Genomic DNA, 27944 nt, shown 5'->3' with positions numbered 1-27944 from the left:
GCGACAGTTTGGCTGAACGTGCGATTCGAGGATACGTTCGGGTTCCAGCCTTGCCATGTCCTGATGCTCTTATTATGGATATGAGAAACAGTATCTCCGTATCCTCGTGATGACAGAAGAGTTGAGGGTCTCTCTGCTACCGAGAATATGGTGGGTCTGGAGATTCTCACTGCGGCTGTTGCCAGGCCGACTCGGGGGGATCAATATTGAAGATCGCGGCTGGCGTCTCAGAGCACAGACGAGAGGTGCATCGCACATGCAAGAGACCAGGGACTGATTCTCACACGACTACACCGCAACTGCACGCGCGCAGCAACATCTCAAGACCTGCCGTCCGGAGCATGTACTAACCTACAGGGAAATACACCACCGCCATCCTTCTCGCAGCTACATTCCGACAGCTCTTACGAATATTGTACCCCTAAGCGCCGGAGAGACGACTGCCATCCACGATGAGTGTCCGCGTGGTCGCTCGTATCCGCCCTCTTCTCAAGGCCGAAATCGAGAAAGATATCATTGTCCATGCCGCGCATGGCACCGGCGCAGAATCTGCAGATACAAAGACGGTGGTGAAGATTCCCAATCCCAAGAATTTTGGAGAGAACTTCTCTTTCCAGTTCAACAGCGTGTATCCTTCAGAGGCCACGCAGGCGCAGGTCTTTGACAATGAGGGTATGTGTCACGCCTCTTTGTTGCCTCAATCCTGGTGCTGACTGCCAGAGCAGTCTCCCCGACTGTGAAGCACCTGTTCAAGGGCTTCGATGTTACCATATTTGCCTACGGTGTGACCGGAACCGGCAAGACCCATACCATGCGCGGTGGCAAATCATTAGCAGACCGAGGCGTCATTCCCCGTCTGCTTTCCAGCATTTACCGACGCGCGCGAAAAGTCGAGAAGGACAGCACCGGCGAATCCACCGTTCACGTGTCCATGAGCTATTACGAAATTTATAATGACAAGGTCTTCGATCTCTTCGAGGCCCCAGAAAAGCGCACACCGGCTGGTCTGCCTATACGAGATAACGAGAAGGGAAAGGCGGTTGTGGTTGGCTTGACGGAAAGGCCTTGCACGTCTTTGAAAGAGTTTGAGCAGCTATACGACCAAGCGAACGTGAACCGCTCAACGTCTGCCACGAAGCTGAACGCACACTCCTCAAGATCACACGCGATCCTATGCGTCAAAGTCAGTCAAACCACCGGTGACCAGACTCGCGTCAGCACCGTCAGCGCGATTGACTTGGCAGGATCCGAGGACAACAGGAGAACGGACAACAACAAAGAGAGATTGGTCGAGTCGGCAGCGATTAACAAGTCTCTCTTCGTCCTTGCGCAGTGCGTGGAAGCCATCAGCAAGTCTCAATCACGCATCCCATACCGCGAGAGCAAGATGACGCGCATCCTCGCGCTTGGCCAGAACAAATCGCACACTGTCATGGTCCTGAATCTGGCACCTGTGAAAAGCTACCACTTGGACACCATGAGCTCATTGAACTTCGCAAACCGAACGAAGAAGATCGAGACCAACGAGATCGAGAACCAGCCGTTCTTCCGCGACATGCCCGGCAAAGGCAAGCTCGATGCTGCGCCCACTCGGGCGCCGGCGGCGAACAGGCAACCGCTTCGACCAAAGATTCTGTCCCACAACAGTCACTTGAAGGACGTTGGAACGGGTGCACCCAAACCGGCGAAAGCTTTTGCGGTGTATTCAGACAAGCCTTCAAAGTCTGCGACACTGGCAAACACCAGCCTGGCAAGGACGGTAAAGCCAGGCCTCAAATCACCTAAGCGGCCCATATCGGAAATCTCATCGCTCGCTCGTCCCACCAAGGTCGCCAGGCCCAACCCAACGAAAGCCGAGGCAGGCATGTCGCAATCGGCAATCGAAGCCTTGATCGAGCGCAAAGTGACCGAGGCCCTCGCCGAACGCGTAGACGCCACCGCAATCTCCAACCCCGACCCCATATCCGACGAAGTGCAGAAACGCCTTGACGCTTTGGAGAAGCGCGTTGGGGGGCAGGAGTCGGAGCGCGCGGAAGGCCTGCAGTACCTTCTCATGGCGAAGCAGCACCAAGTTCGTGGCGAAGACGCGAGCGCGTTGAGAATGTACCAGCTCGCGCAACCGCATTTCCCAGGCAACGAGAAGCTGGCGCGCAAGGTCTCCGCTCTGCAAGACAAGATCCGCGAGAAGGAAGCGCCACACGTCTCCCCTCGAGCGGCGCACGTAGTGCCCGTTGTCGAAGCATCCCGAGCCCTGTCCCGGCCTGCAACAAGACCCATTCGCAAGTTCGTCCCAGCAGACGACGAAGATGAAAGCTACCACGACATTCAAGAGCACGCCCACTCCGAAGACGACGAGGACGACTTCGTCTACCGCCCACGCACTAAGATCCGCCGTCCTCGTAACGCTGCCGTCAAGCCCTCAGCTGACTCCGAAGACGAGCTCGCCGACATCGCCGTCTCAGCATCCTTGCCGTCCGTCGAACAGACGCCCCGGACAAAGCACCTCCTCGCTGTGATCAACAGCCGCGACGTCAGTCAGATCAAGCTGCTGAAGGGCGTTGGCGCGAAGCGAGCAGAGGCAATCGCGAACTGCTTGTGCGAGCTCGAGCTCGGCGAGGAGGCTGAAGGTGGGCGTGTAGCGAGTCTGGGTCAGCTGGGTCGCATCAAGGGTGTCGGTGGACGCATGGTTGAGAACATGCGTCTGGGACTCTTGGTCTGATCAAAGCTGGGTCTAGATGTTTTGTACTTTTCGTGCTCTTGAAAGGGTTCCTGTCTTCGAGATGTGTTTCATGATGGTTTGCTGCAAGCGTTTGAGCGAGCGAGGCGTTCGGGTCATCAGTGGGATTTGTGCACATACAGCGTCCTCTAGACGATGAAATCAAATAAAGAACTGGACGTGGCTATTCAAGCCCTTTCACGCATTGAATCAACACATCCTTTTCCCAACCAATCAACCAATCCCATCCCGCCAAACCCGCCAACCCCTACAAAACATAAACCAATCCCCCACTCCCCACCTCTCCACCACACAACCTCTCCCATCCCCTCCCCAACTCGTCCACGCCCTGCCCAACCCCAACCTCAACCCCCTCACACCCCCCTCTCTCACAAAACCCCTCCCACGCTTCCCTCACGCCATCAAAATACGATTACGCCCCGATCGCCTCCACAGCAACCTCCCTCACCTCGCTCGTGTTCATCTGCACGCGCTCCGGCACGCTCGCGAGCGCCGCCAGAATGTCTTGCGTATCTGGCGAGGAGCCCACGCCTATGACGCCGAGTTCGAGATGGGGCGCGTGAGAGCGGAAGTGCGAGATGAGGGAGGGGAGGGAGGAGGCGCGGCCGCCGAAGTCGACAATTAGGATTTTAGTCAGGGTTGAGGGGATGGAATTGAGGAAGGATATTGATTCGGGTGACAGGGCGGAGGCGTAGGAGAGGGTTTTGGTTTTGATCGGGGAGGCGCTTGGGGTTGGTAGGGTTAGGGTTGGGGTACTGGTTATTGCGAGGAAGCCGGGGGGTTCGGAGCCGGGCTTGCGGGAGTTGAGGACAGCGTCAGCGAATGCGAGGGCGGTCTTGCCAGAGGCAGAGAGGGAAATTATGGCGGTGGAACTGAGGTCAGCGTGCGGCCAGGGTGAGTTGGCGGTGCGTGGGCTGGGGTGGATGGCATGCGGGCCAAGGACGTAGGTGTTCAAGGCGTGGGCGCATTCGAAGAGAGGTTTGAAGACGGTCTGGGCTGCGAGCTCTGGTGATGTGAGATCGATGGTTTCGGGTGCGAGAACGTAGCGGTGATAGTAAGACCACATGCTCTGGCGAGATGGAGTGATGTCGATGAAATGGCCGGCTGGCTTTGTAGGCTCGAGTTGAAGATCGATGGGGAGGTTTGACGACGGCCAGAAGCCGTAGAATATGTCTCCTTTCTTCAGACCCTCGATGTGACTCGAGATCACCTCGGCGTACCCCCAGACTGGAACGATGCCGTACTTGGTAGAATCATTGTACGGTGTTGGTAGAAAAGAAGGGACAGGGAACGCATCCCACCAATGAGCGAAGGAGCCCATGCGAGCGTAGGAAATATTGTTAGCTGTCATGCTAACAAGGCGTGTTTTTAGACGGACATTGTTGGGAGCCAAAGGAGGCAGGTTTGATGAGCTAGTCGATATCGTTGCATGCTCATCGCGATCGTCTTTGTTGACGGCGTGGACTCGAGCGTCTTGAGCCATCTCGCGAGAGCAGAATGACTTTCTCCAGATACCTTCGTACAATCGTATCGTCATGATCGCCAGCGTACCACCTACATTTATATGCATCTTCTGCTCACGACGCCGGACATAGAGCAACTCATCACGTCAGCAGCTTATGCTGCCCTCGTTCTTACGCACGCAACCCCCAGTCATCTCGGAGACATATTGCAGGGCTCGACCCTCACCCGTCGCCCAAAGCAGCAAACTCAAGCACCCAACTTCGATAACAACCTTCGTATTCGGTCACCGCAACATCAGAGTTCAAAAGCGAAATCTCGCAAACCCCGTGCGGCTGAAATCGCCCATCCTCCCAAGCTCGTCTCGAGCCCTAGGATCCTTCCGCTCCGCTCCGAAACCATCTATCGACCAGGGCCCGGATGACCTGAGCTGTCCATTGCAACGTCGGGCCCGGGCAGTGAGTCAGAGCCGTTGGCCGTCTCTTCAGCAACAGGGTGCGACGACGTTTTTGACAAGCGCGCTGAGACCATGTCTCGAGTCTGGGGTTCCTTGTTAACAACGGTTGAAAGGGCAACTTGTGAGACAGCGAAGCTGACGTTGCGAGGTCAATGGGAGCGCACGTGAGAGATGACATGTCGTTGGAAGAGGAGACGCGAAAATGGAAGGATGCGGGTGGTTTTGTATTGATCCAGCAATCTATATTACAACCCTATCTGTGGTGGTGGAGAAAGTAACCAACCACCTGGCAAGCAGAAGACGAGTCCGCGAGCCTGGTGATGATCGTGTTTGTTTCGCGAGTGCAAAAAGACAAAGCGGATCGCAAGTTCAACAGTCCTGTAGAGACAGAGACGGTGTTTCTTTCTCGAGCCACAAGCGAGATCAGCAGTCAGTCTTGATGCGAAAATGAAAAAAAGGTAAAAAGCAAGCAAAAAAGGTTCCTCCAAGAAAACGCCGTGACCGTGCTCGTCAAAAAATCTCCAAGTGGGTATACCGGTTCCTTTTTTTCGTCGCAGCATGAAATCAAGCGCCGAAAAAAACAAAGCAAGCGTAGCCGTCGTGAAGTCGTGTGCTGGCCGGTCTGCAGAGGGAAAGAGACCGCCGTCTATCGTGCGCCATACATTCGCTGTACTTCTCGCCTTGTCGGACTGTGTCTGCGAGGCGTCTAGCTAGACACCTGCAGGTAGTTCATCAGGTCGCTACGAAGGTCGCCCTCGGACGGGTTGTAGGGGTTGCTGGGGAGGGCGAAGGAGTCGAGCGGAGAACTGTAGTCGACCGGCGGGGAAGTCGGCGGGGTGTCGGCGCGCCACGAGGACGCTGCGGAGCCGGAGGAGAAGTCGAAGACATCAGCGCCGACGGAGACGGCGTTCGGATCGACGTAGTCGGCGAAGTTCAGGTCCTCAAACATGTCAGACTGCGTGTCAGGCGGCGTGACGGGAAAGCTGCACTCACTCGCGCCGGAATCAGAGCTAGCGCTAGCATAGTGATCGTCGGCAGCGGAGAGAATGTCGTTTGCGGCGTTTTCGATGTCGAGCCTGGAGTTGAACTTGGCATTGTTCGCGCTGGCGGCGTTCTCGGCGTCCATGCGCCTGGCCCTTGAGGCCTTCTCGACGCGAGCCTCGACGTCGGGGCGCTCTTTGCGCGGACGGCCGCGCTTCTTCTTGTCCTCCTCGTGCTTCTCGAAACCAGGAAGCACGCCGAAGCACATTCCACGCTGGCGATGACGAGTGAGGGCGTCCTGGCGGGCAAAGCTCATGCCGCAGGGGCAGACGTGGTTCTTGACGCCAGAGTGGATCTTAGCGTGACGCTTGAGATCGTGCTGGCGGACGAAGCACTTGCCGCAGTCGTTGCACTTGAATTGGCGATCGCCCAAGTGGGTCTGAACGTGAGCGCGGATGTTCTCCTTGCGGCCGAAGCGCTTGTCGCAGTCGGGGTACATGCAGGTCCACTTGTTGTCCTTGGGATCTTGCTCGGACATATACTGGTTGACCTCCTCGGGGCTGATACCAGTCTCCTCGATGCTAGCGTTGATACCACCAAGAGTGGCCATGGCTGCAGAGCGGGGAGACATGGAGTGCGGGTGGTAGAGGTAGTCATCATCCGAACCGTGAGCGCCGGCAGTAACGTCGAGGAGGGCATTGGGGTTGCCAATGAAGGGTTGGTGGAAGTGAATACCTTCGGCACCAGGGAGGTCAGGCTCCTCGGGTACCGTCGGCATGTGCGGCGTGTTGAACGCATGAGGGGAAGCCGGGTCGGCGATAGACGAAGAGTAGACGGAGGAAGGGTAGCTCTGATCACTGCCGAAGCCAGCGAAGTCCTGAGGGAAGCCGCCTTGGGTGTGGAAGGAAGGCTGGCTCATGAGGACGAAGTCGCCGCCAGCGGCGTCGAAGTTCGCGGGCATCGGAGCAGTGTCGAGCTGGAAGCTTTGAGAGCGAATGTGCTTCGCCTGGGGTTGCGATGGACTCGACCATGGCTGCGGGTGGTTCTGAGGGGTGTTGGGAACGGTGTGCGGGTGGCCGTGAGCCATTTGCGGAACACCGTTGACGAATTGACCCTGCATGGGAAGACCGATGGTCTGTTGAAGTGGCGAGGACATTGGCATGCCTGCCATGTTGTTCGGTTGAACGATGTTTGGTGAGGTGGAGATGGTGATGTTGGGCGCCGACTCGCCGTAGGTTGTCTGAAACCATTCGATGTGCTCCTGGAGCTGCATCTTGGCGTCTTCGGCGGCGGAGGGCGGAGGTTGTTGGTGCTGAGGGTTCCCGGCGACAAGACCTTGTAGTTGTTGCTGAAGGTGGGTCTGGAAGTCTTGCGCTGGGAAGCCCGGCTGGCTAGACATGTGCTGCTGCGTATCTTGCACGTAATGCTGTGTATCCGGAATGGGATATTGTTGTCCTAGGTTAGTATTGGGTGCCGTACCTGCCAGTCGTGTAGGCGGTTGTTCCTGGTTGTGAATGGGCCTGAATCCGGTCGGTGAGGTGACATTAATCGGCTGGTGGTCCAGGCTCATCCCGCGGCGGTGGGCGGGATGTGCGGGATTACGTCGCGGGTTCACAGGAAGAGGTTGGGCAAGTATGGGGACCTCGAGTGATTGTTGGCGTCGGTGGTGTTGTCGCCGTTGGGCGATGCTCGAGGAGTGGTTGTTAGACAGCATTTTTGCGAACGAAGGCGCGTATCGTTCGTCGGGTGCAAAGATTTGAGTCCGGGATTAGTTGGCGTCGATGTCGAGAAGTCCAAGCGAATGGCTCCTTTGGTTTCCGGTACTGGAGTGAAGTCAGCAATGGGTGAACGTGCGCAACCCCGCCGTTACACGAGCGCATGGGCGATGCGATCGCATGCGACAATGCGACCACTCGCGCGCGCGCAAAGCCGACAACTCACCTCACGCAGTACAAGCAAGGCCGCAGCCGCCGGGCGCGGTCGTTATCCTAGTAGATGTCCCAGTCGCGACGACGTTTGTCGAAACTGTGGTCTATTCCAGACGGCCCGCGGGCCTTTTGTGTTGAGCGGTCGGTTGTTGGTTAGATGGCCTGCGAAGCCGCCTGGTTTCTCGTGGGGTTTATGTACAGCGAAGTGTGGGCTCTCCGGTGGAGAGGTGCGCGATGTACTCGAGGGTACTTTTCGTGTAGTTGAGTTGAGGTGAGGTGAGGTATGCGAGAGTGAAGCTAGACCGAGCAGGCGGGTGCTGGCGTGGGTATATCAACAGAGGTGAACTTTGGTTGCTACCGTGCGTAGCTGGGTTGCTATGGGGAATGACGACTCGGCCCGCGTGCACTGCGCACGCTACTGCGGGAGCAACGCTCGAGACAAGGTCTAAGACGTTTGGCCGGCGATCCTATGTTGGTAGTCTGGACGTCTGATACTAGCAGCGCGCTGTCTCTGTTATGCCACTTCACCGCACAAACGGCATCTCATCGTCGCAAGCGGCGCGGTTGCGAGGGCATTGCGCGTGGACTTGGTGGCAAACGCGCGACGACGCGACAACGAAACTTTGGGTACTGCGCCACCTCACCGCAATGAGGCGCATTGCGAACTCTGACGTGACGACAAACATGCGATAGAACCGTTGGATCAAACGGAGTCCGATGCTAGCCCATCCTCAAACTTGCAAGTCCAGCCTGTTTGCGCTGCCCATTTTGGGCCGGGGTTGCTTTGGGCGTCAGCCGCGGGTGCGGCCGTCGGGCCGCTGCGCTGCCGCGATGCCAAGCCGCCCACCATGAAATCGAAAGTCTGCGCGCCAGCGCTCATATCTTTCTTCTGGTCAAGCATCTGCAACTCGAGCCCAAGGACGGCAGGTTGCCCAGGAACATGCAGATCTTCGTCAAGACCCGTGAGTACAGAGCATCGTCCACGATCTGATATCACCAGCAACTGACAGCCGCGCAGTCACGGGTAAGACTATCACCCTTGAGGTGGAGTCTTCCGACACCATCGACAATGTCAAGTCCAAGATCCAGGACAAGGAGGGCATCCCGCCTGACCAGCAGCGCCTGATCTTCGCCGGCAAGCAGCTCGAGGACGGCCGCACCCTCTCCGACTACAACATCCAGAAGGAGAGCACCCTCCACCTCGTGCTTCGTCTCCGTGGTGGTGGCAAGAAGCGCAAAAAGAAGGTCTACACCACCCCCAAGAAGATCAAGCACAAGCGCAAAAAGACCAAACTCGCTGTGCTCAAGTACTACAAGGTGGATGGTGACGGCAAGATCGAGCGCCTGCGCCGCGAGTGCCCCGCCGAGACCGTAAGTTTTGGACCCCTTGAAGTTTTGTCGTCTGAAACAAACGCTGACATTTTCCTCCAGTGCGGTGCCGGTATCTTCATGGCTGCCATGCACAACCGCCAGTACTGCGGCAAGTGCCACCTGACCTACGTCTTCGACGAGTCCAAGTAGACCATTGACAATCAAGAGCTTGCGTGGGAACTTTAATTAGATACTGCGTATGCCATCTACTTGACAGCCGGAATCTCTTCTCCGTTCAAGAATGTTGTGTTGAAGAATCGAGATTGATAATGTAACACCGCAGTGTGAACTTGATGTGCATATATTTCCTCCGTCTGGTTCTGTTTTCTGCAAAGTGGACAGTGTTCGTATGCTCGGATGGGAAACTCCCGACTAGAAGCGCAGATGAACTGCCCAACTGGCCATTTGGTGTCTTGGACAAAGCAAATGTCGTGAGGAAAGCTGTGATAGCTATTGCGTGTAATACCTCTATCAATGGTACGGAGACCCAGCTTTCCTGAAAGCCCGGTTGCTTGAGGAGCCGATGTTAGCTGCAAGTTCCCTATACACTGCCAACCGATATGTTCACCCACTACATGTGGAGGAGCGGCGGCGAGTGCAATGCTCATGACGAGAACTGGATGGTATGAACCCATGCACAACTCGCTCAAAACACATCAACGGATGATGAATGCACAATGAGACCCTCTCAGCTTCGTAGCCTCACATCATCAAGTCTTCGCTTTTCCATTATCTATACACGCACCACAGCGAGACCATCGCCCTCCCCAACGCCGTGCAAGCTCATACAATCGTCTCCAGCTTCCTAGCGTAGCCCAACGTGTTCTCGATCACGCTCCCGCTGGCGCTCATGACGTCCTTCTCGGCCGCCTGCGCCTCCTCCTCCTGCTGCGGGAAGTAGATGCGGCCGTCCTTGGCGAGCCAGCCGCGGGCCTGCGCAAACTGCACGACGGCGCCCTCGGAGTCGAGGAAGAGCAGGTTCTTCGCGTTCGCGATCGGCAGCGAGGGGTACGCGCGCTCGGAGCACGAGGCGATTTCCGAGCGGATCGTGTTGATCAGGACCTGTTTGTGTTGTTTCGTCAGCATTCTGCAACTCTCCTCCAAACGCCATCGTCCTCTCATAGCAAGACGACGACAACACCGGGGAACCCATCAACTCACCTCGGAGAAAATCGCAAACTCCTCGCTCGGCACCCTCTCCCCCTTCATCTCGCCCCAAACCTTATCGTAGCTCCCCTCCATCAGCGCCTGCTCCAGCCGCACCGGATACCGCACGAACTCGTCCCGCTCCACCGCCTCCTTGCCCTCCTCGCTGCTCTCCAGCCCCTCCAGCACCGTGTGGAAGCCCGCGTAGTCGCCCGTGCTCAGCAGCAGCAGCAGGTACAGGCCCGTGACTTTGCTCTCGTGGCCCTGCTTCCGCGACGGCGACGACGAGGGCAGCGCGTAGAAGGGCTGCAGCTGCTGGTAGTAGCGCGTGAAGGCGTCGGTGTCGCGCGCGCGGATGCTGAGGAAGGCGCCGAGCTCGAGGGTTTCGCGCGCGAGGGCGAGGTGCTCGGCGCTGGTTTGCGGCGTGGGGATCAGGGCGTTGAGGTGCAGGAGGGCAAGTTTGGCGCGCGAGAGGAGCTGGGGCGCCGTGGAGAGGGTGGCGGGTTTGAGGGCTTGGAGTTGTTGGAGGAGGGATTTGAGGTCTTTTTCGGCCATGGTTGGGGGTTTGGGTGGGTTCGTTTGCTGGTTGTTCGTGGGTTTGTCGGAGGAGATGGGGTTTGAGGTTGCAGATTGGTTGGATGGTGGGTTGGTGTGGTTGATGGTGGTGTTTGGCTGTGGTGATGCTGTCACGGCCGCAGCTGGTGTCGGAAGTCGCAGTTGATCGCCCGGAGGCGGTTGCTGCTGCATGACGCCAGGCGCTCGGTTCGGGCCCGCAGAGCCGCATCTCCAGGCATGTGAGAAGCAGACACAGAGCCAGAACATCGACATTTTGGTCTTACCGTGAAGTAAATGAGTTACGGAATTTCTTCTCATGATTGAGTTTCGCATCAGAAGCAATCTGTTCCTTTGCTACCCTCTGTTGATGTGTGAAGGCATGTGGTCAAGTCAGCAGCGTATTTGCTCCTAACCAGCTTGGTCACATGGCCTCCTTGTGTACAACTGGATATGTACGACGATGGGGAATAGACGTCCAAGCAAACACGACATTGAGCTTGCAATCGGAGTGGTCGAGCACGATTTTGCCTGACGATACCTATTTTCGAGCACTTTGTTGATCTGGGTAGTGGCGTTCGTTTTTCGCTTCTGCCCCATTTTCAGTTGCCTCCGACATAGAATGGAACTCTTCCAAACAGCTCGCGGCTTCTTGCGGCCAAACACAGAAGATATATTCACGGATAATGTCATGGCGGATGGACATCTGCAAAGCGGTTGTCTTCTAGGTCAGCGTGAGGAAAAGTTGAAAGACAACGTGTGTGTCTTCGCAGCCGACTACATGTGAAGGGCCACGAGCATCACGATGGGAACAGCTGTAAATATGTCGATGACACAACCAGAGCGATGAGAAATGGATTCCTGTCTACGAAAGCAATGAATGGTCATTCGGGAGCAACTGTATCCAGCCAAAAGCTCTTTACGTTTGTCGAACGAAAACGAGCAGTGGAATATTCGATTCATCGAGACATTCTGTTGTGGAGGAAAAGAATCGGGAATCGAGGTCGAAAATGAAAGTGTCTCTCTCATGTGCATATCAACGTTGATTATCACTATTGTATCAGAAGGTCGTGGTGTCTGCTATCTCGCTCGCGAAATGACACTGTTCGTTTCATGAGTTGAATGTGGAGGTATATGAAGGCAAGAGACGACAGGTTGATCGACGCCCGAACCAAGCCCGTGTCTCCCCCTAGACCTGGATAACATCAAGGTCCTTCTGACAATTTTCACATTCAACACGAAGACATAGCGCGACAAACCATTCAGGTCAGGTACCATGTGTCAGAGACACGACAAGTGCTAGGCTTTCAACGAGTACCGTGATGGTGTGGGGGCGTGGGCGATCGCTGGCTCATGCGCCAGAGAGCGATTACGGCATCCCGACGCAAGTACATGTTTGAGCAGCGCGAGGTACCCTGGCCGTTCCTTGGATGTGTGGCGTGCAGGATGGCTTGCAGGTGGAGACTGCTTATCGCTTCACATGCTTTTGATTGTTTTGAGAGGACGGGGAGTTGGTGGGTTTAGTTGCATGGGATGGCGGCTTGCGCGGTTGGGTAAGTGGGAGTGTAAGGGTACGTCGCCTGAGTAGCTTTGAGACGAGTTTCGTCGTCGAGCTGGAAATTATCCCTAGTCATGGTAATGCTTCAGAGAGGACAACAGCAATGATCAGCTTCCAAAGCAAAACACACGTCCAGATCGATCTCCCGCCGCAAGCTCGCGGGCATCCTCAGCCATCTCCCGCGGCGCTACCGAACTTTGCGGGCGTGCTCGCGCGCGTTTGACAGATAGCCAGAACATCAACACCTCCATATCCGCAATCAACAAGGCCTCCACCCGGCGCACAATTACCCGGCCATCCCGTCGCACGTGTCAGCCGTAAGTCCATTCCCCCCCTCAGCAGGATCCCTTTCTCGGCGACGCGCAGGGCAGACGCAGTGGGCCAGACTGGAGGAGGGCGTGCATTGCGTGTGCGCGGGCCGGGCGCAGCAGCTCTCACGTCGTCGTCACGGCCACTCGGCACTCGCGGCATGAGTCGCACGAGGCGCGCGGTGGGGAGGTGTGAGGTGTGCCCCGGTGTGGGCATGCGCGCGGTGCGAGGGCGTGCCTCCGCCTGGGCGAGCGTGAGCATGTGCGGTGGCCGCTGTTCATTCGCCTCTGCCGCCCGCAGCGCGCAGCTGAGGCAGCTCCAGCTCTCCAGCTCTCCCGCTCTCCCACCCTCGCGCCAGCCAGCCCCGGCACTCCCGAGTCTCCTAGTCGCTCACCCAACACCGCTGCCCGCCCAAACTCACGCATGCGCTAGGCCCGACTCCATCCTTGTCCCACCTCGCACGCCGCCCGAGCCCGTCGCCTGTCGCCCGTCGCCCGTCCGTCCAGACAGCTGAGCCAGCCTGAGCCTGAGCCCGACCCCAATCCCACCCACCGCACACAACCTCCGCGCCTGCCTGACCGCGACTCACAATGGGTAAGTGCGCGTCTCCTCTCTCTGCCTCTGTCCCTCGTCATCCTCGCCAAGCTCGCGCCGACACTGCACACTTCACTCCGAGCAGCCCTGCCCTGCTCTGCTCTTCACTTGCTCCTCGCGCGCGCGCTTGACTTTGACCCACCCATACATACACCTTTCGTCGTCCACCGCTTACACCCTCTCAGCCGACGACAGCTATCGCCGTTCTCGCAGCGTATGTATCTCGCCTTCCCATCCGTCATCCGTGACGTCCTCTGTCCGCCCACCATGAGAGCGCCTGTCTGGATACTGGACATCAATCACCGGCTCTGTGCGCGCCATCCTACCGCCAGCCACCGCATCGAAGCCACTCCACTGCCCTCGTCATGATACAAGTACAACACGATACAAAGAACACTCAGCACTGGCTGGCAGAGCCGCGTGTGAGCAATAGAGCAAGACACTCGAGGCGCACCGGTCGTCGTTGGACCTAGTCCACTCAGCTGAACAGCTGACGCCGGTGACGTCGTCCTCCTTTGGCACGCTCGTCAGCTCGAATGATCCCATACCAAGACATCGAGAGATGGCGTCGGTTGAGATGGTAGTATACAAACCATGGCCATGCGGCTCGTGATGACGCATATTGCTCACCACGGGCGTGTGCACAGCCTCCATGCCACCGCCTGTTCCCCAGCTGGCACCATTTCAAGAGCCTGTAGGCTCTCCTTGCTCGAGAGGCCATCATAAACTGTTGGTCCTGTCACTCATCGGCTGAAAGCCTGAACGGCATCGGAGCGCTCAGCCTTATCAACATCAAACCATCATAAACACCGACCGGTCACGTCCTATCATTCGCCATCTTCAGTGGCTTCAAACAGCCTACGACTTCAAGAACAAACACCCTTACAAGAATTCAACCTCTGCTGGAAGTGTCGGACATGGCTTCGAACAAGAGTCTCCGGGTGTGGCGGCTACTGGCGCTGGATATCGGGCGGATATCGGTTTGAAGGCAGCATCAAGGCCCATAGCTCTATATATCGTCGGCATCAGAGAGGCGCAAGGACGATGGCAGCACTTGAGTCTGGCACTGGAGCAATGGTCGAGCGGATCCTGGTTAGCGATGGCGGACTGTCTTGGAAGAATCAGACGGGCTAGCCATAGCACCTCAAAAGACCATTCAATCACCCAAAGAATACTTGGGCAAGTTCAGTTGCATATCCAAAAATGCGCAGCCTGCGATCATATCAGGCTGCGCGCTCTTTCTTAAAAGTCAAGCCCTCGAGCTTGGATGGCGTTTGTGCCGTCCTTAACCACCGCGCATCTACGAGATTCGCACTTCGTGCATCTGCCGTTGATCAGCATCGATCAAGAAGAAGTGATCTACAGTCGCAGAATTGCGGCCTTTGGCTTTCTTGAATCGACTGCCACTCGATTCAGATGCTTCAGCTGCGCACTCGCTATGCGAACCGCGGCGCTTGCATGCCATCCTTCAGTCAGAGTTGCCAGACCAGTCTCACACCGTCTGGCTTTCTTGAACCGCCTGCCACTCGATTCCGAAGCTTCAGCCAGGCACTCGCTATGCGAACCGCGGCGCTTGCATACCATTCTTCAGTCAGAGTTGCCAGTCGCACCGTCTGACTTCACTGTCTTGTTCACATGCTCTGAGACTCTTGTTCGGCACAAAGCGGCTTTATTGAGTCATAAACCCACGGCTGGAACCTGGACGACGCTTGCTGGATACATGCAGTCACTTTCATTCATAGATAACAAACACTGACCATTCACCCTACAGCCCGACTACAACAACCGTCGTTCGCGCTCTCCTTCTCGCGAGCGTCGCAACAACTACCGTGACGAGCGCTCACCCGCCAACGGCTACGGCGACCGCAGACCTTCCCGCAGCCACCAACCCGACGGACCCCCAATGGACGACCGTCAGAATTCCCAGCAAGACCGCCGTGTCTACGTCGGCAACCTCTCTTACGATGTCAAGTGGCATCACCTCAAAGATCACATGCGTGAGGGTACGTTTGCACTCGAGTCACCCTCGCAACAATAGAAGATTCACTGATGCACTTCACAACAGCCGGCAACGTCCTCTTCGCCGACGTCCTCGAACTGCCGAATGGAATGAGCAAGGTTAGCAAGATTCAGGCTGGGTTATCTGGCGCTTCCCTCTTCACATCATCATCATCATCATCATCATCTGCTTTGCACGCACGTCGCTTTTTGGGAATCAGGACATTTGGTTGACACTAGGGTTTTGCTTGGATGACAGGGATGTGGCATTGTTGAGTACTCCACGAAGGAGGAGGCCCAGAACGCGATCAACATCATGAGCAACAGGAACCTCATGGGTCGCCTCATCTACGTTCGCGAGGTATGTTGATGATCTTCTTGACTTCGAACCTGAGCGAGGCTGACTTTCTCCACAGGACCGCGAGACCGAGCCCCGCTTCAACGCTGGCGGTGGCCGTGGTGGTGGCATGGGCGGACCCCGTGGTGGTTTCGGTGGTGGATTCGGCCCTGGCTTTGGTGGCCGTGGTGGTTTTGGCGGTGGATATGGTGGTGGACCCATGGGTGGTCGCTCCCAGATCTTCGTCTCCAACGTGAGTGCTCAATCTTCCACTTCATGGAAACGCAAGCTGACATCCCCTCCAGCTCCCGTACAACGTCGGCTGGCAAGACCTCAAGGATCTCTTCCGCCAAGGTGGTGAGTATCCCCATCGCACCTCACATACCGCCTCTCACCGAACACAACTAACCCCACCACCTACAGGCTCCGTCATCCGCGCCGACGTCCACATGGCCCCCGACGGCACGCCCAAGGGCTCCGGCGTCGTCGCCTTCGAGACCCCCGAAGACGCCCAGAACGCCATCCAGCAATTCAACGGCTACGACTGGTCCGGCCGCCAGCTCGAAGTCCGCGAGGACCGCTTCGCCGGCCCCGGCGGCTTCGGCGGCCGCGGAGGCTTCGGCGGCCGCGGCGGTTTCGGCGGCGGTTTCGGTGGCCGTGGAGGCTACGGCGGCGGACCCGGTTTCGGCGGCGGGCCTGGCTTCGGCGGCCGCGGCGGCTTCGCAGGCGGCTACGGGCGCGGAGGCTACGGTGGCGGCGGTGGCTACGGCGCCGGCCCTGCCGCCGGCGGCGCAGGAGGCTACGGCGGCGCGCCCACCGCTCCCGCGGCGGCCCCCAACCCCTTCACCGACTTCGCCACCTCCGGCATGGACCCCAGCCCGACGATCTACGTGCGCAACCTCCCCTGGAGCACCTCCAACGACGACCTGGTCGAGCTCTTCACGACCATCGGCAAGGTCGAGCGCGCCGAGATCCAGTACGAGCCCAACGGCCGCTCGCGCGGCACCGGCGTCGTCGAGTTCGCCGCCCAGGACGACGCCGCCACCGCCATCCAGAAGTTCCAGCAGTACATGTACGGCAACCGCCCGCTCGGCCTGTCGTACGTCAAGTATGCGAACGCGGGCGCGGGCGCGGGGCCGGCGGCGCAGCAGCAGATGGGGGCTGGGGGCATGGAGGTTGAGGACGCGGGGCAGGAGGGCATGATGTAGAGGGATTGCGACCGTGCTGGCTGCCTCGACTGGAGGACATGGCAATATGGAGGAGTCGCTTGCTCAACGAGAGAGAGCAAGTGAGGAAAGTCTGAGTACACACGTTGGAGGATGTCCTGATGTGATGCGATTGCGGAAGGAGAACTCTTAAAAGTGCATGCTTTTTGGTTTTGCGGCTTTCGGTTCTGTGTGTTGAAAGAAAGGCAGAGAGACAGTGAGTGAGAGTGAGAGTCTGGTTTTACATGCTTTTTGGTATCCGATCGATTTGCTTTCTGCTGCGTTGTTTGATTTTTTGCCGTCAAGGCTGTACAATACAATACGACACCGCATGGTGGTTATGCTAGGATGGAGACGTACACGAGAAATTCATCTTGAGGGAGTGTGTTTGATTGTAAGGGGAGAAGGAAGGTGTGTGGGAGAGGATCATGTCATGCATGCATGTCGTTAGGTGCTCGAATGTACAATCACTTCTACTGAACTGTACAATCACTTCTACTGAACGCGGTAGGTTCGCCGTCTCGGTAGGAGAGGACATAGCCTCCGGGAATCGTGTGTCTCGCTTCCCTGGCGTGAAAAAAAAAGAAATGTTCGATCTCAGATCCCCAGCGCACCCTCCCTCTTATCACCATACCGTATCATCTCATACGCCCGAAAGCACGCGAACGCCAATCCCCCCAAAAGACTTTATCCTGGTCCCCAAATCCTGACTCCCACCTCCCAAGTCCACCCCTCTCTCCACTCCTACCCAAACAACGTCCTCAATCCACTCCCAACCATCGTGTCCATCCAATGCCTCGCCCGCAACCTCTCGTCCGCCGCGTCGTAATTCAACCACACGGCTCTCACGAGCGCCAGCGCGACGCCGATCGGCCGCGGCGGCAGAGACTGCTGCAAGGCCCCCAGGCGCGTGACGATGAAGCGGCGCGCGGCGGAGACGTCGAGGGTGAGGGTTGTGAGCTGGGGGATTTCTCCCGCGCTTGAAGATGCGGAAGGGTGGAAAGAGGCGGAGGAGAAGAGGGGTAGGGCCGCTTGGTTGATGAGGGTGCCGTGCGCGTGGATGGGGTTGAGGTGTTGGTTGGCAGGGGGTTGTGGGGGGATCGGAACGTCGAAGCGGAGGCCCGCGGCGGCGGAGATGAGGAGGATGGGCTGGATGCAGCGGGTGCCGGAGTCGGCGGGTACGCGCTTGAGGACGGCGATGAGGTGCAGGGTTAGGGTGACCAGAGCTTGGGAGCGTGGGGTGCTGGTTGGGGCGGTGGTCCATGATGTTGTGGGGGTTTCGTCGTCTGAGGGGGTGTCGTGACTTGCGAGGGCTCGAGGGAGCTTTACTTCGAGGTCTGAGAATGCAAGGTAGAGGTTGAGGAGCGCGGCGAGGCGATAGGCTTCGGCCGTGTCGACGAGGTGGGAGAGCGGAGCGTTTGGATCGCCGGTTTCGGTTGTGAAGCTTGGTTTCTGGTCGGCACTGAAATCGAATCCGAGGAGGTCTTTTTCGAGGTCGCGTGCGAGCTCAATATCGCAGAGAGCATCGCAGAGGCTGTCTGCGGTCAGGTCGGAGTCGGAGCTCCGAGCGACGCAGCGATTTTGGCATAGACCCATGACCAGCCCAAAAGTCTGTTGTATGTCGCTAGAGATGCCTGTCCAAGGATGAGGAGCTGAATCTCCAATTGAGCGAGGTATCCTTTTTGGCCCGATCGAGGGCGTATTGCTGGTATGCTGGCCTGTTTCATCTATGCTCATTGCTCGTCTGATTCTTTTCTTGAACTTCGCCCGTCGTGATCTGAGGATATTCTGATAATCTTTCGTGACGACATTTGCCAGCATTTCCCAGTATACCAGAGCTTGACGGAAATAGTCAAGAGTCTGCTTGCTAGACTCATCCAACAGCAGATCTCCTTGGTCACTGTACTGATTGATCAAGCCACGAGCCTTGTCCAAGAACCAGAAACCCAATTGTCGAGGATCTGCCCATGCCATCGAAGTTCCCATGCCCATGACAGCGAGAAGCAGATCAGTGGGCAGGGACTTGGGCCCCTCTTTGACTGCATCGGTTTCGACTGCCCGCTGGATAGCCTGCGCCGCCTTGGCCGTCAAAGTCGGCAGAGACTGTTTCAAATGAGGAAGACTGTCCACTAGGACCGATGCTGACATTGCTTGCAGAGCATAATAGACAGGCTCCGAATGATGCCATGAATCATTGGCTAGATTTCTGTACCAGTTCTGCGGGGAATCGAATGCACACCACATCGAGCAAACGTGCGTGAACCAGTACTCCACCAAGGTCGTTGAAAGATCCACTGGATTCGGCGATGGGAAGCTGACTGTGCCAGCACCGCGTGAAGGAACAAGAGCCTTCTCTTCAGATCGTCTCCCAGGTGACCCGATCATATCCGTAGGTACGACCTCGAAATCTGTCGATATGTCTCCGTGTCGGTTGAGGTTGTCATCGATGGATGGCACGAACATGTCGGCGTTCATGGACCACTCCGGCCATTCAGCTTCGGGTCCAAATATATGCGATGCATTGTCTTCGAGTTCCAGGCCATCCTGCCTCTGGTCCAAGCCGGAAGTTGCGGCAAAAACATCAGTGTCTGGCGGCACACTGTCGAGTAAATCGTTCATGTCAGTGTATGAGGCAGTCGACGTGTCGAAGACATAGTCTTGGTCGCTATTGCGATTGTCATGTTGCTCGAATTGGAAGCCATTTCCTTGCAGTTGTAGTGGCACAGGCTCCGCGACAGGCAACTCGAAGGTGACATCTTGGTTCTTCGCCAGCCGAGACGATTCATCCGCCGGAGGCCGTGTCTTCCCGGCAAGCGTAGAAATGGTAGACCATTTGATCTCTTTGCGGTAACCGGGACATAGACGGCCTCTGCGTACACATTGGTTGCAAGCAGGCTTGGTCTCGTCGCATTTGAGCTGTCGTCGTACAGAGTGAGGTCAGTGCTCAGCCCTGCGAGCTTGTGGGGCGTGAAGAGGGTGGGGGAGAGGGACTCGTACGCGCTTCGTCTTGCACAACTTGCATCCCGTGCGCGACTTGGTCTTCTTCGCCTTATTTTCCATCTTGTCTCTGGAAGCAGTGGGAGCCGCTGACATGTCCATGCTGATAGCAGGACCCCGACATGGCACTGGAGGCGTCCCTCGGTCTGGGCAGGGCTATCTCTCATGGACCTCACGTGGATAAGCCAGCTCTGCCCTTAGATACGAGCGGGGTTCCCGGCGAATCGTCGCCTTCTCTTATCTAACACCTTGCCCTACTCCTCCACACCTCGCCATCTGCCGAGTCTGGCTCACCTTGTCCCTTCCTATCTATCGAAGAAGCTTGAGGTCAACCACTGACTTATTGGCATTGGCAGAGACACTGACTGGCGTGAAGCGACCTCGTTCGGACTCATGTATCCATGTTCTGATGAAATGCTAAGGCAGGTCGACATCGTTACCTCGCGGATACTTCCACACAAGGCCAACGACCTGGACAAAGTCAACAACACCACCTCTCCAGAGCGCAACGCAAAAAAGCAAAAGAGACCCATCAACTCTCACCCCTCCCATAACTCCCATCAGTCCCAAAACTGCCAGCATCCCCATAACTCCCATCATCCACATCACCCGAATCAACCACACGAACGCCCTCCCTCCCCTCCCCCTTCTCCCCAGCCCCCACCCCCTCCCCAGGCGCAACCAACAACCCCACCACCACAACCCCCTTAACAACAGCACTCACCACCACCACCCCAGCACCCCCAATCGCCTCCCTCATAAACGCCCCCGCCACACTCCCCCCAACAAGCACAACCAAAAACGCCGCCCGCCGATTCCGCCCCCGATTCTCCCAAGCCAACAACCGCCCATCCGCCAGCAAATCCACCCAAGCCGTCGTCGCCATCACCGTGCTGATCTCCGGCACGCCCCAAGCCCGCGCCGCAGCAACCTGCGCCCCGCACGAAACCCCCATCAGCCCCAGCGCCAGCCGCCCATTCACGCCGTCACCGCGCGCACTGATATCCCCATGCACGCTCCCCGCCCACGCGCTCCCCAGCACCCCCAAGACTTGCAGCGCCTGCACAGCAACCTGCCAGACCCTCCTGCGCCTCCCGACCAGATTCCCAATCTGGCCCGCGAGCAGCGCGCCGGCGCAAAAAGCCGCCAGACTGGTGCCCACGGCGGCGAGAGCGGGGTGCGCGGGCCCGCGGTCGGCGAGCGCGAGCGCGAAGACGACGGTGTTGCCTGTTTGGGCGCTGGCGAAGACGCGGAAGTCGAAGTAGGAGGCGGCGTTTTGCAGACCGGACGCGAGAGTTAGGAGGAGGAGGTGCGCTTCTGTGTGGGGGGAGGGGGGGAGGGGGGTCAGGAGGTAGGTTTTTAGGGGGTTGGGTTCTCGGGTGGGCATGGCTTTATTTTGGTGCTTGAGGGGTGGTCTGTTGGGTGAGGGGGGAGAGGTGGCACGTGGGTGGGTTCGGGAAGGGGAGTGGATGGTCGGGTGACGGCGGCGGTGGGCGCGGCTGGGTAGGTGTTGGGGAAGGTGAGGGTGGTGAGCGAGGTAGGTGAAGTGGTCGTGCCTATCTGTCTGTACGGTAAGTCGAACAGAGGCAGCTTCGCAGGGGCAGGGCCGTCTCGTAGCTGCCCATTCTAACGCCGCCTGCGAATTTGTAGAAAACATTGTCATCAGCGTGAAATAGAATGTGAGTTGAAATGAGAGAGGGTATAGAAGGCCTAGCTAGCTAGATCGACATCAGTGCAAACACTCCTATCCAGACCGACGAGCCTCGAAAGACAGAAACGATGACAATGAATATCAAACTCCACGCGAAAGCCCAAAGCAACAGCCCAGAATTAACTCAACCAAAATCCGCCTCGCAGCAACGACCCAGCCGCAACCCATGTTGAAATGGAACTCCATTCTGAGTCGGAAAACTCGGCAAAAAGCAGATTGATTGTAGTCCTCCGCCCGCGAAGCGTGAAAGCAGTCAACCTAGACCAGCCTACGCGAAGGACCGAGGAGAAAGGAGTTGAAAACAAAGCACCGTACGAGAGCAGCACCATTTGCGAGAAACAGATCTCTTTCGGAGGGAAGAAAAGAAAAAAAGGAAAGAAGTTGGAACGGGGTATCATTTGCGCGCGTGAGCTGGGGAACACTGGTTCAAGCAAAAGCAGAGTGCCGCTGTGTAGTCAGAACGAATGAAGCTCTCTCTGGCTCTCCTCTCTCCAATTCGCCTTCCTTTCTTTCGTCGTCGCCTTTCCTTCCCTTCCCCCTCGTTCTTTCGTGAAAAGGAAAACACTGGAAATATCCCGCATGCAAAGCCACGCATAGCCGGTAAATTCAAGGAATACAGATAAGAGAAAAAACAAAGCAGAGTCGTTGGGAATCGATGCGTTACGTCGTGAAGCAGGTGAAAGCAGATTGCTGGTCGTTAGGGTCGTTTCAAACATCGGTAGTCGGTGTCGAGAGTATAGTGTGTGTGCGTTGGTAAATTGGTGTGTGAAGATCGGTAGCCGGCGAGTCTGGACTCAGTAGCGGTGTCGTCGATCAATTCCGGTTCTCGACCGCTCGATTCTCGCTCGTAGCTACAGCGACAAGAGCCTCCAGACGGCCCATGTCGTTCCGCGTCTCCGTCTTGGGCGCCTGCATGTAACCCGAGGAAAAGCGAGGGTCGTGACCAGACTGCAGAGCGTAGGTGTGCTGCTGGGCGGCTTGCACGGTGCCAGGCGCAGGCGCGAAGGCCTGGAAGCCAGAGTCAGTCCTGATCGGTTCGGGCTTTTCTTGACGCTGCGGCACGGGCTGCGGCGGTGGGAGAGGATAGGAGGAGGCATGATATACCTTGTGCGGATCTTCGGCGCCGCCGACTGGCACGGCTGCGGGAGCGTGGGCCGCGTATGGCTCGTTCTGGTTGACGATGACGGGGTGGTATTCGCCGCCTTGCTGGGTCAATGGAGTGGGGACGCCGTCGCTGCTGCCCGAGTCTTCCGGTGATGGACGGCCGAAGGAGACTGGACCGACGGGCCCGCCGTACCATGCCTGGCGTTTATTGCGTCGTGGCGTGGAAGGCTGCTCGTAATGAGATGTTGCCGGTGCTTGGGCTGCCTGCGGTGGCATGCCTGTGGATTGCTGTACAAAGTAGCCAGGTTGGCCCGGAGGGCCAGCTTGCCACTGGCCATCGTGTGGCGGAGCGTTCGCGGACGTGATGTCCAGGCGGGTCAGGTTCTGATGCAGACCGGCGTCGGACGGCTGACCTGAGCTCTGAGGACGAGGCTCTGAGTCAACCATCATCGGGCTGCTCGCTGGCTGGCGACCGGTGGGTGGAGGTGCATGGTCGAAGCTCTCAATACCTGGAAGTCTAGTGACTTGGCTGGCGGCTGACTGCTGAGACATTGCTGGCCTTGGCTCGTCCGGAGTCTGACCGTACATCAACCCGCTGGTGGCTGGACGCTGAGTGTAGCCTGGGTATGTGCCGGAATGCCACGTTCTCCGTCTGAAATCCAATTCACTCTCTGACTCACGACGGCCGTGTGAGAATACAGAACTAGTGGGACTGGCAAAAGTGCTGCTTTGTTGCGAGTAGACCGGGTTCGCAGGAGCAGGAACCGGGCTGTAGTACGGCGGTGGATATGAAGTGTTCTGGTAGGGGTTGACGCCGGACGGCACTGAAAGGCGTCGACCGTGACGGGCACCGTTGTAGAAGCTCGAGCGTGATATCGACGACGGCGGTGAAGCATAACCGGGACTTGCAGTGCCGGTCGAAAAGGTGGCGGTCGTTGGCGTGCTGAAACCTGTGGGCGATTGAGGGTAGTAGGCATACTGCTGGCCGGGGCTTCCAGTAACTGAGTTGTATGTGTCGATGCTCATCATGGCACGCTTAGAGGGATCGTTCGCCATTGCCAGAGGAGCCGGCTGGCGTCTGAGGTCTTCGGGCATGCCCATGCTTGAGGCTGTCGAACCGACACTCGAAGCTGAGAGGTTCCGACTGTGGCCCCTGCTGTGGCCGCCTTGGCTGCTGATTGTGCTCGAACGTGGGCGGTTGTTGCCTTGGGGTCGCACTCGGTCGGTTCTGATTTGTCTTTGGAATCTGGTACTGGTGGCAGCAAGTGAATCGCCCGGGATGTCCTCGTTGACATGAACAGTCTGAGCGTGCTGGCGGAGGTTGTCCAGACGAGAGAATCGGCGGGAACAATGACATTGAAAGGGTCGCTCCCCTGTGTGTTTCCTGGTGCAAGTCAGCATGGGCATGCAATCTAAGCATGTTCGTCTCTACCAACCGTATGTGCCTCGCCAGATGCTCACTCCGCGTGAAGCTCAACTGGCACGGTGGGAACTCAGTACAGAAGAACCGTTGTCCCTTCTTCTTTTTGGATGGCCTCTGCGAGTCGCTTGTGACGCTGTCGTTGTCAGACCCGTCATCTTCCGCGCCTTCCTCGGCTTCGCCGTCGCCCATTTCCACATCGTCCGAGCCACCTGACACGACCGACCGATTCGAGCTACCACGCTTCAACGATAACCCCTCCCTCTTCGTACGCTCCGGGCCATGCGCCGACGGCGGGTCGTCCGGAAGGGGTCTTTGGCCGCGAACGCCGCCAAAGCTGTGTCGTGTGGGCGTCTCAGGCGCGGATTCCTCGGCGGGCGGGTCGATCTCGACGGGCGGCTGGCGGGAGAAGCGCGCATTCGGGGTGGGAGTGGTGGGTGTGTTGTCTTCACCCTGCCGAGTGCGGTCGGGTGCGCTCAGCGAGGTTTGGACGACGTCGTGGGAGGCTTCGGCCATTGCGCGATGAGCGCAGCGGGGCAGGCGTCGTCCAGGAACAAGGCACGCTCGGCGGGTGGCCCTGGTCGGATGGCGGCTGCAGTGCGCGAGTGGATTTTTTTTCCCTGGTGGCCGCAGTCGGTATGTTGGACGTTGGCGGTCGAAATTAGAGCGCTGCAGGTGCCCGAAGGCAGACGTACGAGCGGTGTCGAAAGGCCGTGGTATGTAAGCGGCTGGGAGTGGATGCGAGAGCCAGTAGCGTGCCTTGCGCGCGAGGCTGACGGCGAACTAGGGCCTCAGCGGATGCCCTAAGGCCCGGCCCAACAAAGTCAAGGACAGCAGACGGCGGGCGAGACACGGCGGGCGGGACAGGGCTCGAGAGGTCGCGGCCGTGAGAGTGGGATGCAGATTGGCGAGGGAGTCGGGGGTGCGCAGACGGACAGACAGAGGAAGTGGCAGGCTGGTGTGAGAGGGACGACGATGACGCGGGCGAGGCGGGCGTGCGGGCGCTGGCGGGCGTTGCTGGCTGCAGAGGCTGGCGCGAGTGGTTGGCGCGAGGGAGGGCGACGGTAAGGTACCTTACCTTGCCACGGTGGGCGAGTCGCGAGGGGAGACGGGCGTGACGGGCGTGACGGGCACCAGTGGGAGGAGCCACGCACGGCGAGGTACGGGCGGTACAGACGGTAGAGTACACGAGACGGTACAGCAGCGGGAGGCCGAGACACTACACGGCCGCGCGCTCGAGCTGCGCCGGGGCGTGACACGCAGGCACCGCACGCGGCAGAGGGCAGAGGGGTGAGAGAGGCCGGGTCAGCGACGCCGCCCAGCGATAACGAGGCGCGGGGCAGAGCGCGTCGGGGTTGCGTGCGCGCGCGGGCGATTGGGCGTGAGGTGGTGTGTAGCGGTGGTTATTGGGTGTGAGGTGGTGCGTAGCGACGGTTATTGGGCGTGGCTTGGTGTGTAGCGGTGGTTATTGGGCCAGTGGTATACCGCACACGACTCGCCAGAGTGTGGGCACGACAGGGCTCTCCCAGCCTCGCCACCGCGGCGGGCAGCCAGCGCGAGCCAGGCACGTAGTCACTTACCTGCTTGGCTAACTTACCTACTCCCTCATGCCAGATGCGTGCCTGGAGGAAGACGCCGGCGACACACCCGTGCCGCACGGTAGCTCGGCGGCTAGGCCAGCTTATCCAGACTCGCCAGACTCGCCAGACACACAATGCGCAGACGAGTCTAAACGATGGCTGAGGGCGGCGACGGCAGGGCGGCGTCGTGCTGGGCGCCCCTCTCCGGCCTGCACAGCGCGCTCATTCGACGAAGGATCCCATGGCGCCAGAGATCGTCGACGAGGCGATGCCGCAGCTTGGTCCTGCAGATCCAGCGTTGATCGCCGACAGACATCATCCCTACCCAGCCTGCCCACGCCCGCCAGACAATCATCGCCCGCTTCGTCATCCAGATATACACCACACATCTACGTCGGCAGAGCTTAGCACGCAGCCATGCCACACCTCGTGCCGATCGCCTGCCCATGCTTTGCCCTGACATGTCCGCGGCGATACCTCCAACTCCCTCTCCCTCTCTCTCACGCTGCCGTCAAATCCGAGCCGGCGGTCACAAGCCCGTCGCTGGTACAGCTCGCCAACAGCCTCCCTCGCCGGCGTAGCGTAGCCTCGCCCATCCCCAGCCGCGCGCGCCGCCCGCCCTCACATCCCATCGGCGCCTCCAGCTCCCTTGGCGTGCTGCAACCACACCTCCCGCCGGTATTGGTCGGCTCGCAGCAGCTCTGACAACAGCTCTTCCGGCGAACACCGCGACCCTCATCGGGCTGGCGAGACGAGCGTGTCCACTCCGGCAAAGCCCCAAAGCACGCTACGCCGCCATACGCTGCCGCCACAGGCTCCACCTCCACCATCCAACGCGCGCGAATCCCCAACTCAGGCACAGGCACCAGCGCCCCGTTCCTGTTCGGGTCTCATCCTATCCCCATTCCTCTCGCGACCTTCTGCACCTCCGCCGCCCAGCGAGCGGCTCAGGAACCGCTCCCCAAGCCCCGCCAGGCGCAACGCGCTTGGCTCGCCCGAGACATTTCGCACAATGCGCCGCCCGACCTTCAGTTCCTGCAGGTCCGATGACCTTCCCGCTCGTCTTCGTCGTCGTCACCGCCACCCCTCCGCAGTGACTGATAGACAGGGTCCCCGCTTCGAATCCTCGTCGCCACAGCTTGCCTCCTTCGACGCAGGGTCTCACGCAGGGCGAACGCAGACATGATGTCGTCCGTACCGCCTGCGGCCTTCCGCGCACCCCAATCTATCCGAAGCAAGCCTTGTTCGCGGACGCGGACGCGATCGCCCTCGTCTCGTCTCGCCACCCCCGGGCCGCCACACCCACACCCTCCCACCCACGCCCTGCAGGCGTGAGGTACTGTACCTTACCTGTGTACCTGCTCTCACCTTTGACTCACAGCGAGTTCCATCTTTCGAGCACGTAAGGCCCCAGCCGCCAAAAGCCGTCGCTAGACGCCGATCACATGCCTCCCCACACCCCGACTCGCAGCGAGGCGCGCATGCGGTGTCGTGCGGCAAGGTAAGCTTATCAGGTGCAGGGAATAAGGTAGTGAGGCCGACAGAACGTCGCGAAACAAGCGCGCAGCAGCACAAACATGCAGCAGAAATGCAGCGGCGTTCTCGTATCAGGTCGGGTCGGGCAAAGGCCATGTAAGGCAGGGCGGGCGTCGTCCATCCATCCATCCATCTCGACCTCAACCTGCAAAATACTGTACCCTTCACTCCCCCACCGACCCAAGCCACCACCCTCCGAAGCCGCGACACACCGCTCCCCGTCCTGTCCCACACACACCAACCCCTCCAAATCCAAGCCCAGCAGCATCGCCACACCTCTCTCTCCCCACACACACACACACACACACACACACACACACGACACCCGCAGCGCGCTCCAACTCTCACATGCATCCTCCCACAGCCCCGCTCCAAAGCCAAGCGCGCGAGGAAAAGCTAAAGCGCGCGCTGCTGCAAGGGGTTTGCGGGCGAAGTACTAGCTAGGTAGTAGTGTACATACATGAGTACATTAGCGCCAGCGGGGCGTGGCTGGCAGGTCAAGCTTGCATAATAGTGTGCTAATATGTATGTATGCATGTCTGGGCCGGTATGGGATTGCGCTGTGTGACTGCCGACTGCTGCGACGATCGGAAACCTCACTTCTGGCTGGCAGAACCCGACACATGTGATCGTTTGGCTGATTGGAGGACTCGCTGCTCCGGGTTTCTTTCTCATGTTCGTTCGTTATCCGTGCCCTGCAGGCTTGCGACTAGCCGTCGCTGCAGGTACGTGAGGGAGAGATAAGGTATGCTGTCTGTGTCCGTGTTGCGCGCGTGCTTTGTGGCCGACTTCGAGTCGAGTCGGCGCGCGCTTCGCGCAAATGCTATGCTATAGCCTGTCCGTCCATTCGTTCGTCCCCTGTCCATGCGAGCAAGCGAATAAACCGTCCATGCCAACCAGTCCGTCGGCATTGGCGAAAAGAGAAAAAAGAAAAACAAAAAACAAAAGAGAGAACGCCAAAC

At 58.4% G+C, this 27944-nt stretch overlaps 9 protein-coding genes across 9 annotated transcripts; 3 read left to right on the top strand and 6 right to left on the bottom strand.

The window, feature by feature from the left end:
• Nucleotides 1-260: 260 nt before the first annotated feature.
• WHR41_04722 (uncharacterized protein) lies at nt 261-2934 on the top strand. Its single transcript, XM_069373328.1, has 2 exons — nt 261-672; nt 726-2934. The coding sequence occupies exons 1-2, from the start codon at nt 453-455 to the stop codon at nt 2717-2719; spliced, it is 2214 nt and encodes a 737-aa protein (XP_069229082.1). The 5' UTR covers nt 261-452; the 3' UTR covers nt 2720-2934.
• A 215-nt stretch (nt 2935-3149) lies between these two features.
• WHR41_04721 (uncharacterized protein) lies at nt 3150-4220 on the bottom strand (the record flags this gene model as incomplete). The annotated part of the gene is made up of 1 exon (XM_069373327.1): nt 3150-4220. The coding sequence occupies one exon, from the start codon at nt 4218-4220 to the stop codon at nt 3150-3152; it is 1071 nt and encodes a 356-aa protein (XP_069229083.1).
• Nucleotides 4221-5361: 1141 nt separating this feature from the next.
• WHR41_04720 (uncharacterized protein) lies at nt 5362-7350 on the bottom strand (the record flags this gene model as incomplete). Its single annotated transcript, XM_069373326.1, has 1 exon — nt 5362-7350. One exon carries the CDS (start codon nt 7348-7350, stop codon nt 5362-5364), a length of 1989 nt encoding a protein of 662 aa, XP_069229176.1.
• A 1112-nt stretch (nt 7351-8462) lies between these two features.
• ubi::crp-6 (Ubiquitin-ribosomal protein eS31 fusion protein) lies at nt 8463-9675 on the top strand. Its single transcript, XM_069373325.1, has 3 exons — nt 8463-8526; nt 8583-8935; nt 8996-9675. The coding sequence occupies exons 1-3, from the start codon at nt 8505-8507 to the stop codon at nt 9083-9085; spliced, it is 465 nt and encodes a 154-aa protein (XP_069229062.1). The 5' UTR covers nt 8463-8504; the 3' UTR covers nt 9086-9675.
• Nucleotides 9629-10938, bottom strand: WHR41_04718 (uncharacterized protein). The gene is made up of 2 exons (XM_069373324.1): nt 10097-10938; nt 9629-9997 (listed from the first exon to the last, which is right to left on the bottom strand). Exons 1-2 carry the CDS (start codon nt 10907-10909, stop codon nt 9719-9721), a joined length of 1092 nt encoding a protein of 363 aa, XP_069229061.1. The 5' UTR covers nt 10910-10938; the 3' UTR covers nt 9629-9718.
• A 1250-nt stretch (nt 10939-12188) lies between these two features.
• WHR41_04717 (uncharacterized protein) lies at nt 12189-16637 on the top strand (the record flags this gene model as incomplete). Its single annotated transcript, XM_069373323.1, has 10 exons — nt 12189-12508; nt 12933-13094; nt 13280-13308; nt 14866-15097; nt 15160-15212; nt 15352-15453; nt 15509-15682; nt 15735-15786; nt 15853-16179; nt 16225-16637. The coding sequence occupies exons 2-10, from the start codon at nt 13091-13093 to the stop codon at nt 16635-16637; spliced, it is 1386 nt and encodes a 461-aa protein (XP_069229068.1). The 5' UTR covers nt 12189-12508; nt 12933-13090.
• A 409-nt stretch (nt 16638-17046) lies between these two features.
• On the bottom strand, nt 17047-19770 carry WHR41_04716 (uncharacterized protein). The gene is made up of 2 exons (XM_069373322.1): nt 19632-19770; nt 17047-19550 (listed from the first exon to the last, which is right to left on the bottom strand). Exons 1-2 carry the CDS (start codon nt 19731-19733, stop codon nt 17379-17381), a joined length of 2274 nt encoding a protein of 757 aa, XP_069229067.1. The 5' UTR covers nt 19734-19770; the 3' UTR covers nt 17047-17378.
• Nucleotides 19771-20163: 393 nt separating this feature from the next.
• On the bottom strand, nt 20164-21018 carry WHR41_04715 (uncharacterized protein; the record flags this gene model as incomplete). Its single annotated transcript, XM_069373321.1, has 1 exon — nt 20164-21018. One exon carries the CDS (start codon nt 21016-21018, stop codon nt 20164-20166), a length of 855 nt encoding a protein of 284 aa, XP_069229070.1.
• A 690-nt stretch (nt 21019-21708) lies between these two features.
• On the bottom strand, nt 21709-24865 carry WHR41_04714 (uncharacterized protein). The gene is made up of 2 exons (XM_069373320.1): nt 23883-24865; nt 21709-23830 (listed from the first exon to the last, which is right to left on the bottom strand). The coding sequence occupies exons 1-2, from the start codon at nt 24380-24382 to the stop codon at nt 22156-22158; spliced, it is 2175 nt and encodes a 724-aa protein (XP_069229069.1). The 5' UTR covers nt 24383-24865; the 3' UTR covers nt 21709-22155.
• Nucleotides 24866-27944: the final 3079 nt, after the last annotated feature.

This window comes from Cladosporium halotolerans, assembly GCF_011745625.1.
Source record: "Cladosporium halotolerans strain TM138-S3 chromosome Unknown Sca16, whole genome shotgun sequence".
NCBI classification, from domain to species: domain Eukaryota; kingdom Fungi; phylum Ascomycota; class Dothideomycetes; order Cladosporiales; family Cladosporiaceae; genus Cladosporium; species Cladosporium halotolerans.
This window is presented reverse-complemented; position numbering and strand designations above follow the sequence as displayed.